The 15,452-nt window shown below is 51.4% G+C and overlaps 1 protein-coding gene across 1 annotated transcript; it reads right to left on the reverse strand.

The window, feature by feature from the left end:
• Positions 1 to 397: 397 nt before the first annotated feature.
• EDEM1 (ER degradation enhancing alpha-mannosidase like protein 1) lies at positions 398 to 15,128 on the reverse strand. Its single transcript, XM_053989137.1, has 12 exons — positions 14,147 to 15,128; positions 12,857 to 12,929; positions 11,024 to 11,127; positions 10,083 to 10,254; positions 8,795 to 8,978; positions 8,125 to 8,299; positions 6,943 to 7,063; positions 6,385 to 6,555; positions 5,734 to 5,807; positions 4,924 to 5,020; positions 4,001 to 4,186; positions 398 to 3,123 (listed from the first exon to the last, which is right to left on the reverse strand). Exons 1-12 carry the CDS (start codon positions 14,524 to 14,526, stop codon positions 3,034 to 3,036), a joined length of 1,827 nt encoding a protein of 608 aa, XP_053845112.1. The 5' UTR covers positions 14,527 to 15,128; the 3' UTR covers positions 398 to 3,033.
• Between the last annotated feature and the right edge of the window lie 324 nt (positions 15,129 to 15,452).

The following is a 15,452-nucleotide window of genomic DNA, read 5'->3' on the forward strand; positions in this document are numbered from 1 at the left end:
TCCTGTTCTCAAACCCAGCACGAGCTGATTCCCAGGCTGGTTATCCATGGGCTGGAGAGAGCCCAGCAAGGTTCTTGGTGCAGAATTCCCACCTGAACCAGGTTTTTCATGGACTGATTGGACAAAGGACTGGGGATCCCAGCAGGGAGGTCAGGACCTGCTCAAGAGACAGAACTGCCACACTTCACCTATCCCACACCAATCCCTGCTCTCAGCTGCCCCCAAATCCTCATGGAGAGAAAGGGGAACAAGGGGAGAAGAGAGCCCTGTTGTTTTGGGGTGGGTTTATTCTCCTGAAGGAAGAATAAATGGGATTCTCCCAGCTCTAACCAGATGAAATCCCAGTGTACAGAAGGTGCAGGGAGGTCCCCTACAGGAAAAACACACATCAAAGTAGTCAAACACACTATTTTTTAATGGAGATTTGCAAAAGGCAAGCCAAGTGTTGAAAATTCAGGACATTTCATGAAAGCACATTTGGTCCTCTTCCAAGTTTCCTGTCCTCAGTTAAATACTTCATGGATAAATAACAATTAAGCATAGATGGCACTTTCAGTTCAGAAAACCTGATATTGCACGATACCAAGAAATACAAGAGTCTGTTTCAGCAGGTGATTCCAGCACTGTTATCAGCTCCATTTTGATGCCATTGACTTGTACAAAAGCTCTCATTTTAGTTCATAACAGGTGCCCTGTCCTTACAGAGTAAACACATATCCAAGCAGTTTTAGAACAAAGAGGAAGAAAAGTTGGCTCCTGATGGAACACGGAGTTTTTACCACCAGCTTCTGTGAGGATAAAGAGCATTCCTATGGAAAGATGACTGTCACATCACCTGGCAGCAGAAATTCCAAAGCACTTCCCAAGGGAAGCTGACTGTGTTTGGCTGGAAGGCTGCAATTCCTGTCTGGGCTGCTCTCATTCTCAGCCACCTTTCACTACTCCTGGCAATCACAAGGAAAACACAATAGCAAAACAGTTGTGCAACTTCCTCACAGTCATGGAATTCTGTCTGGAAAGCTCTGAACAGATTCTGTGCACAATCCTGGGCTGGGACCCTCTCCTGGGTTCAGGAGTTCAGAAGGCACAATCACAGAGAGTGGCCAGAGTCACATTCAGGGAGCTCAACTGGGAGTCAGGGACAAACCTGGACCAGGAGAAGCCCCCACTGCACTGAGGGTGTGTCTGTCCTGGTGTGCTGTTCTTCCTGGTGTCCTGCCCATCCCCAAATCCTGCCCCCCCTGGCACTGCCACCCCGTGAGCTCACACAGCCAGTGTGGGGTGCTGTGCTGGGCTCCCACCCCACCACTTCTCATTCCAGAGCTGGCTGAGCCCAGCTGGCCCAGGAGCAGCATTTGAGAGCCCAGACCTCTGTGCCTCTGCCCTTCTCACCCTGTACTGGCAGCACAGCCTGAACCTCTCCCAACACCTCTCTGCATCACAACACCTTGAATTCCTCTTTTCCTCTGAAACAGACAACTCAGACACTCTGGTAATACCTTTGGCAAAGCAATTCTACAGGAGCTGGAATCACCAGCTGCCTCAAACACCAAGGCAACCCCTTCTATTGCAATATTTTGGGAAATTTTAACCTATTTCCCTCTCCCCCCTGCAACCCTTCACCCCCTCAAACACACATAATAAGACTAAGAAGACTTGATGATGATTTTTTTTTTTTTGCCTGAATACAAGATTCAACTATCATGGAATAGAAGATTCTACAACAAAGTCCCTGAGATGCCTCTGTACATTGAAAGATTCCAACAATAACCTCTCCAGCACAAACTTAATATTTATTAGAAATGTTCTGAGTTGCAACAGGTGGTTTATGAAAACCAGTGTTGTTGTAAGAAGGTGAAAATACAGCAGATCAAGTTGCCCTTGTATTTATGCCTCAATTTAGAAGTCATTAACCCAAAAATAACATTCTACTACTTCCACTGTAGTCAAAAGTTAGAAGTATATAAGCAACCACCGGAAAAAAAAACCAACTTGCTATATTTAAAATAGTTGTTTTGGCCTCAGTTTGTTGTCATCCCTCAAGCCCTTAACTGCCTTCTTCCTGAAAGTTCACAGATATTTTTCCAGTATCTTCAAAAAAACTCCAAACATCTCTTTTTAAGTGACTTTGGGTTCCACTGTATTTTGCAACCAGCTCATCAGAAATACTTTTCCATCTTCCCAAGGAAGCTCAGTTTTCCCTGCCAGTGAAGAGAACTTAAGGCACTAACACATGAATCCTGTCAGGAATGTGAAATAGTTTGTTCTTCATGTACTGTGACACCAGTTCTTAGCAGCATCTCTCTGAAAAGGCACTAGAACATGGCAAACAAGGAAACTTTGGGAACTCCTGCCTGAGTGGCTTTGCAATTCCCCCTTCCCTCCCCCCCATTCCCTTCCAAAAAGGCACCTGGATTGGTTTGATCACTGGTTTCTGCAGCTACAGGCTCTCACAGCCCTGCAGCTCCTATCAGCTGTGGTGTGAGGGATGTCAGACTCTACCAGCAGCTCTTACACCACCAGGAGTGATCTTTCCAAGAGTACACAGAGCAGTTTTGTTTCAGCAAACCCAGTGGGTTCCTACCTGAGTAGACCTTTAGGTTGTGTATTGCTAGTCAGAAAAATTCAATAATTCAACTTGGTGTAAAAAATTGCACTTCCCCACTCCTTCCCCAGGCCCCGAGATCATTTCAAATTAAATACCAGACCCTGCTCTAGAGGGACATTTGTAACACAGCTACAAAGAGGTAGCTAAGTGGCACAGGCCAATTTGCCTTCTTTTTCTTTTAAAATATATTCAGCCTTCATTTGCAACAACATTTCTCATAGGAAGTCTTGAAACAAGAGCTGTTTGTTCAGGTGGCACAGGAGGTTACCCCAGCTCGGAGGACTGAGCTCCCTCTCCCTTGTGCCCAGGGCTGACCACAGGCCCAGGGGACACCTGGGGGACTCAGCCTGTGCAGGGAGCAGCTGAAGGGGAGCAATGTCTGCAGAGGAGTGCCAAGCTCCTCCCCAGTTCCCCTGCAGAGCCCCTCAGATCAGCCCCACCATTCTGTCGATCTGTCTCATGTAGTTGCTCTTCAGGGGCAGCAGGTACCTCCTCTCATCAGGGACTCTGTTACACTGTTGAGAAAATTGACATCTTTTAAAAACTCAGATCCAAACCCAGGCAAGCCCATCCCCTCTGCAAACCTTTCAGATCCTCCCAGTACCGAAAACTGCACCAAATAACACTTTTTCCTCCAACTTTCCCTCGTTCTTTGCCGACTTCCAGCACAAATCCCATAAATGAGCAGCAAGTGTTTCCTCAGTGCAGGCTGCAGCTTCCAAACACACAGCACAGCTTGTTGTGCAACTGAGATTTCCTTCACTATGACAACTGTGAACATTTAAAATAATGCTCTTTTTTCTGGAGCTCTGCAGGGAGGAGGGAAGGAACCACACCAGAACCCACCAGGAGATATTTTAAAAAATTGTCCGTGGCAGGTGTCCCTGCCCATGGGGGTGGAATGAGATGATCTTTAAGGTCCTTTCAACTGGAACCATTCTGTGATTAAAACCAGATCTGTTTTGGTTGGTGATGGGCACTGGAGCCACAGCTCTGGGGTCAGTTGAGGCCTTGCTAAGAAAGGTCCCCAAAACCACACTGAGGAAGACAAAGCTTGGTCTAGATGACCCTCTGCTTCTCCCTTCACCCCTGACAGCAACACTGGAGAGTTTTAAGGGCCAAGAAAAGGGGAAGGGAAAAATAACTGCAAGTAAATTAACAAAGAACAAAGAAAAACCAGCTGCAAAATACTTCAAAGGGGACAGGTTTCACCTTCACCAGAATCCCACACACAATCCCATTTACGCTGCTGCTGAAAGTGCTTTTTCAGGGGAGCTCCTCGGGTGCTGAGCATTTCTAAAGGAAACGCTCCACAGCAGCACTTCCAAAGGCTCAGTCTGCCCTGCCTGGCCCTCTCCCTGCCCAGGCAGGAGCAGCCTGTGTGTTCCTTACGTTGGAGCTGAAGTTGGCTGCCTTGAGCTCGGTGGCTTTGGTTTTGTGGGCGCTGCCCTCCTGTGCAGGCAGGATGTCCTCCCACAGCGAGGTCCGGAAACGCTCGTCCACAGACACGACGTGGCCCTCAGTAGTAAACATGAACTTATTCCCAGATTTGTGCACTGGATTCTCTTCATCAAACAACTGAAGGAGAGATGGGTGGGAGAGACAGTCACTGTAGGTGTGCCACAGCCTCCACCTCCCAGTAACAAGCAGTTGGAAACAGGTACTCACGCTTTGAAGGATCACACAAAAACACCTTTTAGGGCTAAATAATGCTGGAGCAGATGGAAATAAATAGTCTTAATGCAAGGGATTGATCTGAGCAGTTAAAAGAGGAGAGCAGAAGAAAAACTTCTCGCACAACTTAAAGAGCCCTTATTTGTCTAAGCTGCTCTGTGAGGCATTTCTAGGCTGGCATCCACTCAGTCACAGATTTATTTGGTTTTCTGCACTAAAGGAGATTGAGAACAGGAGTTTAGGCAATGTCAGCCCAAATGCTTTCTCCTCTGAGTGCTAAAGCCCAGCGGGGAGAAAGCAGAGGCTGCCCCAGGCAGGAGGGCTGCAAGCAGCAATTAGCTGAGAGCTGAGCAGCAGCTCCCTCCAGCCCTGCTCCCTCTCCTTTGCAGCCTCTTCCCAGAGATCTGCAGCTCTCCAGGTTCAGGAACCACACCTGGGCAGCTGCCCCAGCTCAGAGATTGGGGTGAGGTCACAGAAGATTAGCTCAGCCTGAATCACCCCCACACACAAACCCCAGAGCCCAGCAGGTTGTCATGGTGCCCCACCCCCAAGCCAGCTTCTAATTAATAATTAATAACCTCCTGCCCCCTCCTCTGCCATTTTTGTGCACGTTGCCTTGGCACTGAGGAACAGACACGTACCAGGTACAAATATTTACAGGTTTCACTGAGAAAAAAGCTCTCCATTCGATCCTCCTTCGTCTTCTCCACCACGTGGTGCAACGTGGCATAGCCACACCTGCAACATTGGACATGGGTTTGGGTTCAGTTCCAGCTGGCCTGCTCTCCAATGTCCCCTCACCTCAGAGCACTCCAGCTGCCAGGGGTGAAGTTCAAATGGAACAGGCGTGTTGTGCAAGCACTCACTGGTTATTGGTTCTGGGGTGCTGAGGGCTCTGTGATCACCTGAACCCCACTCAGCAGCAATGTCTGACCTGGCAGTCACTACACATTTGTCTAGAGAATGAGTCAATTCATAATAAGGAATAAAAATTCATTGTCTTCCCCCTGAGCCTTGCAAGAAGTTCAGCTACTCAGTATTAAAGTCAGGATTCACTGCTGCTGTCTTGAATGGAAGCTGATATCCAACAGCATCTGCCTTAGGGGCCATCCCTCAGTTCAGCTAAACACCATGAGCTGAGAAATCACCTTGCAGGATCCCTAGGAAAAATCCCAACTACTGTTTTCAGCAGTTTTTAGAGCTGATGATCAACAAAGCATTTTGAAAGGCAGTGATAAAATTCCAAAGGTATAAAGTTGCCACTGGACTATAATTTCATTTTCAGATGGGAAAGAAAGAAATGCTCGATAAATAAATCATCACTTGTGGCTTTCAAGGAGGGCTGGGTTTTCTGGTTTACCTACATGTGGCAGACTGGATTCTATATAATGTTTGTATAATAAAATGTAGATAAATAGCACTGAGAGAAGAAAAGAACATTGAAGACTGACTTTGCTTTTGTATATTTTTCCAAACTCTGCAGAATATCCATTCCCACATGAAGGTAAAATGGGTTCTTTGTGGCCTAAATAAGGAAGACAGACAAGAGTTAGAGTCAGCAATTCTGAAATCCTGTAAAAATAACACAACAAAGGCCTATTGGTACCAGAGTCTTGTGTATCACAGCACACTTATCTTTATAGGAGCATGACTTAGATTAGCCAGTGCAAGCTTCTCACATTTGCTTTAGTGCAAATCCTAGAAAACCTGCAGTAAATCCAAACTCTCTGATCCCTTCCTTGTAGGCAGACAGTTATTTTAGTTTATTCTACCTGTGCCTGGGCAGTATTGCAAGGAAAGCTGTTACATTTACTTCAACAATTTTGGTTGAGCAGTCACAGGTCTCTCTGCCTTGTAAAAATCTGCCAGCAGCTTTTAGAAAAGGTTGTTTAGTGTTGTTTTTGCCTGCCTTATAAAAAAGGCAAACAGCAGAGCAACAACATTGCACAACACTGCAGTGCCTGCCCAGAGACTCCACATGACAAGAGGCAGCTCCAGGGCTGCCAAAATTCAGCTGGCCAGAGCTCGGGGGGGATAAAGTGACTTTCTGAACAAAAGCATTTTGGCCAAGCCACGATGTGCAACTCAGGGAAGTCAAATACCTGATAAAGGAGATATGTGGACTCCACCAGCTCCGGCCTCAGCGGGTAAAAGGGAACATCTGGGGCCTGCAGCTGCCAGTTGTACCTCTCTGGGAGAGCCCCATAGCGTTTCCATATGGCATAATAGAAGGCATGGAGACAAATGGCATCTTCCACATCTCCTATCAACACCTGGGCACGAGAGCAGCCAGACATGAACACACTTAGTGCTGCAGGCCAGCAAAGATGAGAATGAGGCATCAAATACAACCCTTCTCCCATAAAACACACAGAAAATAACCCCCAAAAGTACTAATGCATTCATTCTTTGCAGTAGAAGCTTTAGCAGAGCCTCACAGCACAGAATACAAATGCTGAGGTTAAAAGAGGGAAGTTGAAAGTCTCTCAGATCTAGCAGAGAACAGGCCAGGCCTCCCCACATTGTTGTGTTAATGCAGAGCTGAACTGAACTCTTATCAGAGCAGCCAGATGCAAACCCACAGGTGGGAGCTCAGCTCAGAACTCAGACTCATTCCCAGCCCAGGATTAGGATGGGCCTTTACCAGAAGGAAAGCTTACCTGCAGTCCAGGGAAGAAGGCCTGCAGAGAGTCAATCCAGGTGTTCATCAGCTGGCCCGTGTACATGTTCACGTTGACATACAGGGGAGGGTCCCCTTCTCCTTCATTGCAGGCCTCCCTCCTGCCAGGGAACAACAGCAACAGGGCAGTGCTCTGCCTGAGCAGGGCACAGCACACACTGTGTGTGAGCAGGGCACTGTGTGTGAGCAGGGCACAGCACACTGTGTGTGAGCAGGGCACTGTGTGTGAGCAGGGCACAGCTCACTGTGTGTGAGCAGGGCACAGCACACACTGTGTGTGAGCAGGGCACTGTGTGTGAGCAGGGCACAGCACACACTGTGTGTGAGCAGGGCACTGTGTGTGAGCAGGGCACAGCACACTGTGTGTGAGCAGGGCACAGCACACTGTGTGTGAGCAGGGCACTGTGTGTGAGCAGGGCACTGTGTGTGAGCAGGGCACAGCACACACTGTGTGTGAGCAGGGCACTGTGTGTGAGCAGGGCACAGCACACACTGTGTGTGAGCAGGGCACTGTGTGTGAGCAGGGCACAGCACACTGTGTGTGAGCAGCACACAGCACACTGTGTGTGAGCAGGGCACTGTGTGTGAGCAGGGCACTGTGTGTGAGCAGGGCACTGTGTGTGAGCAGGGCACAGCACACTGTGTGTGAGCAGGGCACAGCACACACTGTGTGTGAGCAGGGCACAGCTCACTTTGTGAGCAGGGCACAGCACACTGTCACCACCAAAGGCAAGCAGCCACTGGTTTGCTGTGCTGGGCTCCTTGTGAAAGGAACCCAAACCTCAGTCATGCTCTCAGAGAAGTTAATTCATAAAGGGATCCTATCTTAGAGCTCTGCCTGAAGAATTTCTACCAAAAAGTCATGCTAGGCAAGATCAGGCTTTCAGAAGAACAAAGCAGCCAATTTAAAACATTTCTTTTGCAGTGCCAGACTTTTTTCAGCCTTAACATTTATAAATGGGACAGGAAGCAGTTTGGCTTCTCTACACCCCATCAGTTGCTGAGGAATGAGGACACTACCATGCAAATGATATTTTGCTTCTTACAGAAAAAGGAGAACAGATTTTCTAGAGCATGACACAAAGCACTATAAACAGATGTGTTCCAGATCCTGCTGGAGGATGCACTGCTCAAGGAATTGATGCTGACATGAATCACATACCCTCTCCTCAAGTGGTTCTGAATGTTCTGATAAGCAGCGTTGAACATCTCCAGGTCTTCCTTTTCCCCAAAGAGGATGTAGGACTTCAGCAGGTACTCATAGAACGAATCTGACCCTGCTCCCAGTCCACTCTGCTTTCCAACCCAGTGACCAGTCTGGATGTTCACAACATTTCCTTTCAGAACAAACAAAAAGTTTAGTCTGAGGTTGCTGAGTATATCAGAGAGAAACAATCCAGTCAAGACTTGGGAATATTACACATTCAGAAATTCCCAAGGAGGAAGAATCAAAGATTAACATCAGATGAAGTGCTACAGTGGTGCATTCATCTGAGGAACACCCACACGCATGCAGTTATTTTAAGTACTTTTAGTCATCTGCCAATCTGAATTATATTAATGGGGACACAAATCAGGGCTTTCAGTTCCATTCCCCACTTTTGTGAAAAATTTGAGTTGAAAACCTGTGCCCCAAGGAGACTTTCAGAGACTCCATTTTTCTTGGAAAGCCCCAAAGTGCCATTAGTCCAACACATCCCCTGGGTACACAAGGAGAACGTGACCGAACAGCTACAGAGGGAGCAGAAGGACAAAGGTTGAGGGCACGTGAAGGAACTGTGGCCTGATGGCACAGCCTGAGGCAGGCTAACACAGCAGCACCCAGACATTACCCAGCAGTCCAGTGTTATTGCTCCTGAGGCTCCACAGGGCCTTCACAGCTCTCCTGGCCACCCATTCGAACGTGGAATCACCAAGCAGCCTGCTGAGGATCCCAAACTCCACCAGCAAGGATCCAGCTCCTGCTGTGCAGGTCTCATTGTGGCTGTCTGGAGGAACCCCCTTCTTCAGGTTCACCTGTGAACAGGGACAGGCAGGCTGCACTCAGCCAGCTGTGCTCACAGCTGCACCCTCACCTTTAGGAACAAGCCTCTTTGGTAGTTAGTGCACAATGTGCAGCATGGAATGTGCACAGAGACACAAAACCAGCACACTGCTGCTTGGAAAGCTTTCCTGGAGAATTCCTGACATTCTTCTTCCAGCTTTACAGCATCATGCCTAAAGTGGGCAAGCCTCATTTTTCTCTTATACTTGCTAACCCTTGCAAACTTCACTTTTTCATGCCTTTCACTAAACATTCAGGCTTTTCCTTCTTTGCTGCCCCTCCGTTTGTGCTGTTGAAACCAAGAGCTTCCTCAGTGGATGCTCCTCCCCTTCCTCTTGGAACACAGAGCTGAAGGGAAGTTACACCACCCTCAGCTGCTTTACCAGGCCCTGAACAGAAGTGAAAATTCACATTTCTACAGCCTGGCAGGTCTGGAGGAAAGGCAGTGCTGCTGTCTCCAGAAATTAAGAGCAGCCAGGCAAGTGCTAATTTTAGTTTTGCAGCTTAGGATTGTTCCAGGATTGTAGTAGTGACATCCTTCTCCTTGCCAACTGCATCTGCTTAAAGCAAGAGGCTGCAGCATCCAAGAATCCCAGAGTATTGAGAACCCACTGAGCAGTCTTCAGGAAAATTGCAAATTCCAAGCCCAGTATGATAAATATTTCAGAAGAGTTTTATTCTACTATAATTGTTTTAGTAGCAAGTCACCAATAGAGTCACTTTCCTCAGCTATTTGCCTTTACAGTATTCCTTGTTAATGACAGTATTGTTTGCTGCTGTGTGACACAGGGCAGGGAATGCTCCAGCCAACCAGCACAGGGACAAATGACTCCTGACCCACAGGGAACAATAAACACAGTAAAAATCAGCCCAGGGAAAACATTTACTAGACAGAAGGAGCAACTTGTATTACCCATGTCACAAAAACTCAGGGCAGTTTCCCCTGTGTCATTTTAGAATAACTTAGAGCAGGCTCAATACCCCAAGTGCACGTAAAAGGGCACAACATTTAAGTTGCAGGACAGGTGAAACACTGCTTTGAGCCAATTTCCCCCAGGGCTGCTGTGTCCACTCACCCGGGGATAGGGAATGCCAGTTTTGGTGTTCTCAAAGGCTGGGAGCAGCCTCACTGCCAGGTCATGAGCCAAGTGCAGCAGCTCATTGTCATAATCCTTAATGGTCATGTCACCAAAGGGCTGCTTGGTGTCTGTAATTATGATGTGGGCAGACAGCAGGCTTCCCAAAACCCTGTGGGAAAAGGAAAATTCAGGTTTTCAGTCTGTTCTGAACCTCATTGTTCACCTAAACACCTTACTGCAGTCCTGTCTGACAGAATTATTACTTTGTGCTCCTTACAGGCACCACACAAAATGATCTGGTTTTCCCCCACCAGTAGTGAACACATGTACAAGTCATGCTGCTGTCAGCCACAGTTCCAAAACCTGGTTCTGCAAAATTTACCTAACCCAGGAGTTCTTGTAACAAGTCTGATTAGGACTGAAGACCTCCTTGTCCCTGCAAATGGCAGGAAGAGTGTTACATAAACTTAGTAATCAGAAAAAAATAAAGCCTTAGGGTTAGGGCCAAGTGAAGCAGGAATAAACACTGCTTGAGACACTCAGAAAATGAAACCCTTCAAAATCAGACAGTATCTAAACCCATTTCCAACAGAGAAGAGTGGTTTTCATCTAAAATGAAAGTGAAAGTGAGCAGAAGTCCATGAAACAAAAACAAAGCAGGGAAAAGCTGTCCCAGGGTTGTTTGTTGGGCAGAGATCTGAGTCTCTGCTGCAAGCACAGAGCCAACCACTGTCTCACTGCTCCAGGTCACACAGGACTGATTAAAATTGTTTCCTATATGAAAGGATGGGATATTTTCATAGAATATTAAGAAACAGCTTACTTGAGGAACAATTTAGGGAATAAAGCCTGCCAAAGACCTCCTAATCAATGATTTCACTTTGAATTACACACACCAAGTCTTTAACCTTTAAAGACAGAAACTCAGCACCACATACCTGATTGTTGCCTCAAAAACTTGGACTGTTGAGTCTTTGTCAAATGAAACTGTGTCAATCACCAACTTCACTGCCTTCTGGAATTCTGAGGAGTTTCCCATTACCTTTTACAGAAAAACAAAGCTAGTTTGCACAGTTGTTGCTTCAGAAGAGGGTTGGGGAAGAGAATGGCAAGTTCACATCTTAGCCAAGCAGTCAGATTTAGCACACTGAGTATTCAAACTGCCTGAACTATCAGTTCAAGAGTTAAGTTCAGCTTAAAACTGACACAACTTGCTTAAAACGTAACACAACTTGCAGAACAATGAAGTTTGATTGAATGTTTATTTGACCAAAGGCCAGTCCAACCTGTCATGCTCCTGACCCAACACTGCACAGCCAGGAGTGCCTGCTTCCCACAGGTCTAACCTAGGAAGTGATTTCCACTGCATCCAGAGACAGATGTCAATTCAGCCTGAGCTTCAGGGGAGCAGGAATGTGGAAGGAAAACCCAGGTTCCTGCTTGCCTGAGCCCATGGAAAGGCTGGGACATACTTAAATTTTTAACCAAAGCACTAGGTGCCAGCTGTCCCCATTGCCCAGACCCAGTGGGGAAGCATCACGTGTTTGGTCTGAGCAATGAAGAGCAGAACAGGCTTGCCCCATGCAGCAGCTTCTGAAACACAAGAGATGTAGCAACCAGAACCTTTACATTTGAGGAAAGAAGTTAAGCACTGCCCCACTGGTGATGGAGGACAGCAAGGCTCCGTTATCAGGCACGTAGCACAGATCCCAAACTTCTCTCAGTAAAACCCAACATTTCCCTCACTTCTGCTTTCAGTTCTGCTCAGAGCTGCCCTGCTCAAGCAGCTCCTCACCACTGCTGCAGTCCCAGGGTAGAATGGGAAGGGTTTTATATCCCAAAGAGCCCAAACCACCTTCTGCTCCAGAGGAGATGCACATCAGTGAGCCCTGACACTCCAGAAGGCACAAAACCTGCCTTGCCTGCACAGATGAGAATAATGAAACCTGCTGGGGTCTCTGAAAATGCCCAGCTCTTCCTCATGACCCCATACCCTGGTACTAGCACAGAAATGAGCTTCTCCTCACATTATCTTCCAGTTTTATCAGAAATGTAGGTGAGAAGCAGCTGTACAGGTTTTCCCCTCCTTCCTTTCACCACTCTTCACACAGATCTATGTGTCAGTCAGGCCCTGCCTGCCAAGTGAAACAACCAGGGCTCTTCCAGCCACTGTGCCCACAATGAACCCTCCTCCTGATGGACCTCTCAGCAACTCACAGCAGTTCCAGTTCAAATCCACCCACGCTGGGCACATCCCAAAGAGATCTCGTCTGAAACTTGGAGAGGAGCTCCAAAATTTCCTCTGTCTTTTCTGGAAATCTCTGCTGACATCTCCAACTCCTCTCATTCTGTTACCCCCATGTGACACTGCTGGTTTATGATCCAGCTGTTGGCTCATGATCCAGCTGTTTGCACCACCTGGGTAAGCCTTGGGGAGTTCCCCCAGCCAGGGCAGTCCCTGGGGTGGCCAGGGCAGGTCCCGGGGTGGCCAGGGCAGTCCCTGGGGTGGCCAGGGCAGGTCCCGGGGTGGCCAGGGCAGTCCCTGGGGTGGCCAGGGCAGGTCCCAGCGTGGCCAGGGCAGTCCCTGGGGTGGCCAGGGCAGGTCCCGGGGTGGCCAGGGCAGTCCCTGGGGTGGCCAGGGCAGGTCCCAGCGTGGCCAGGGCAGGTCCCGGGGTGGCCAGGGCAGGTCCCGGGGTAGCCAGGGCAGGTCCCAGGGTAGCCAGGGCAGGTCCCAGGGTGGCCAGGGCAGTGTCCCCATGCCAAGGACTCACCGCCAGCGTGTCCAGCGCGTCGATCAGCGTCAGGGAGTAGTTCCCCAGGACATCATTGATGTTCAGGTTGGAGCTGGAAGAGCAGAATCACAGAACTGTTAAGGTTGGAAGAGATCTGTGCAGATCATCCAGTCCAACCCCCTGTGCAGGCAGGGTCACCTGGAGCAGGTGACACAGGAACTATCCAGGTAGGTTTGGAATGTCTCCTTGACTCCTTGAGCAGCTGTTCCACAGCTCTGCCCCACTATGGAAAGAAGTTCATTCCAGTACCTGAAGGGAGACTACAAGAAATACAGAGGGACTGGAGTAACAGGACAAGAGGAAATGGCTTCCACCCTAAGGGGAATAGGTTTATACCGGATATTAACAGGAAATTGTTCCCTGGGAGGGTGAGAGGCCCTGGCACAGGGTGCCAGAGCAGCTGGGGCTGCCCCTGGATCTCCGGCAGTGCCCAAGGCCAGGCTGGACACTGGGGCTGGGACAGTGGGAGGTGTCCCTGCCATGGCAGGGGTGGCACTGGATGGGATTTAGAGTCCCTTCCCACCCAAACCACTCCACGACTCACAGAGAGCTGAAACTTGTTGTATTTTAGCTTATTCCCGTTACCAAGCGCCCCGTGGCCGGGCAGCACCGGGAGGAGGCTGGGCCCAGCCTGACCCCCGGGGAGGCACGCACGGAGCGATGCCAGCCCCGCGCCGTGCCCACCCGCTCCGCAGCAGCCATTCCCATCCGCTCCGCAGCACACACTCGTTAACCGGGTCCCAGCACACACTCGTTAACCCGCTCCTCCCCAGCACACACTCGTTAACCGGGTCCCAGCACACACTCGTTAACCGGTTCCCAGCTCACACTCGTTAACCGGGTCCGAGCACCCACTCGTTAGTTAACCCGCTCCTCCCCAGCACACACTCGTTAACCGGTCCCCAGCACACACTCGTTAACCCGCTCCTCCCCAGCACACACTCGTTAACCGGTTCCCAGCACACACTCGTTAACCGGTTCCCAGCACACACTCGTTAACCCGCTCCTCCCCAGCACACACTCGTTAACCGGGTCCCAGCACACACTCGTTAACCCGCTCCTCCCCAGCACACACTCGTTAACCGGTCCCCAGCACACACTCGTTAACCCGCTCCTCCCCAGCACACACTCGTTAACCGGGTCCCAGCACACACTCGTTAACCGGTTCCCAGCACACACTCGTTAACCCGCTCCTCCCCAGCACACACTCGTTAACCCGGCCCCTCAGCAGCCGCTCCCCGCCGGGCCCCGCTCCCCGGCCGCACTCACGGGTCGCGGCGGTCGGGCCCGCGGCCGCGGCAGTGCAGCGGGTCCAGCTCGTCGCGGGGGAAGGCGTGCTCCATGTAGCTGTCGTAGCCGAACACGAACATGCCCCGGGCCGCGTCCCGCAGCCGCGCCCGCAGCTGCGGCGGGAAGGCGCCGCTGTAGCGCCGCTCGTACTCATCGCCGCCCGCCGCCGCGCCCCACAGCCGGGCCCCGCGGCCCGCGGCGCCCGCGGGCGGGCCGGGCAGCGCGGGCGGCCGCGGGCCGGGGCAGGGCAGGCGCGGGTGCAGGCAGAGCCCGCGGGCCAGCGCGGGCAGCAGCACCAGCAGCGCCTGCAGCCCGAGCCGCAGCAGCAGCAGCCCCAGCACCACCGACCGCCATCGCATGGCCGCCCGCGCATAGCGCAGCGGCGCCGCCCGCGCCGCGCCGCGGCCCCTTTAAGAGAGCAAGGGAAACACGGGCTGGGAGCGGCGCAAGGCCCGCCCCCGCCGCGCTGCTATTGGTGGAGCCGGCGCGGAGTAGAGAGCGGCCGCCGGCCATTGGACGCGCGGTGTGTCGCTCAAAGGCACCGCCCGGCGGCGTTAAAGGGGCGGGGCGCGGCGGCGCGGGGCTGTCGTGGCACGGCTCGGGGCCGGGCGGCGGCGCGGCCTCCCCGGACAGGGCCGGACCGCGGGCCCTGCCCGGCGCCGGGCCCTGCCCCGCGGCCACAGCCACGCCCCAGCGCTCGGGGAAAGGCGGGGAAAGCGGGGACGGCGGCCGGACTGCAGCAGGAACGCGTGCTCAGGCCGTGGCACTGCCCAGGGAGCTTTGCAGTGCCCATCCCTGCAGGTGTCCCCCGGAGGTGGCACTCAGGGCTCTGGGCTGGGGCCCGGCTGGGACTCCGCGGGCTGGGAGGGCTTTGCCAGCCCCGGGGACGCTGGCATTCTGTGAGCCGCGGCTCCTGCAGCCCAGCCCCGAGCCCTGGGGCTGCCCTGGAGGCAGGGCAGGAGCCGCGTTCCCCGGGCAGCAGGGGGAAGCCGGGGCACGCTCCCTCCCGGGCCAGGATCCTGGAGGAGATGGACGCGGGGATTTCCATCCCGCACGGCCAGCAGAGCACCAGGTGGGACCGCAGCGCTGGTGGCCCCTGGCACGGGCTCGGGGACGGCTGCGGGTCCCGAGAGCTGCAGAAAGAGAAGAGCTGACAAATGCCAGGTGTGGATGTGAGAGTGAACTCACTCCGGCAGTACTGGTAAAAAAACCGAACCTCTCGAAGACAAGGAAAAGAATAGAAAGAAACCACAGCTGGGGGAGGTAAAGAGGAAACCCAGCTCTG

The sequence above is a fragment of the Vidua macroura genome, chromosome 13 (genome assembly GCF_024509145.1).
Source record: "Vidua macroura isolate BioBank_ID:100142 chromosome 13, ASM2450914v1, whole genome shotgun sequence".
NCBI lineage: Eukaryota > Metazoa > Chordata > Aves > Passeriformes > Viduidae > Vidua > Vidua macroura.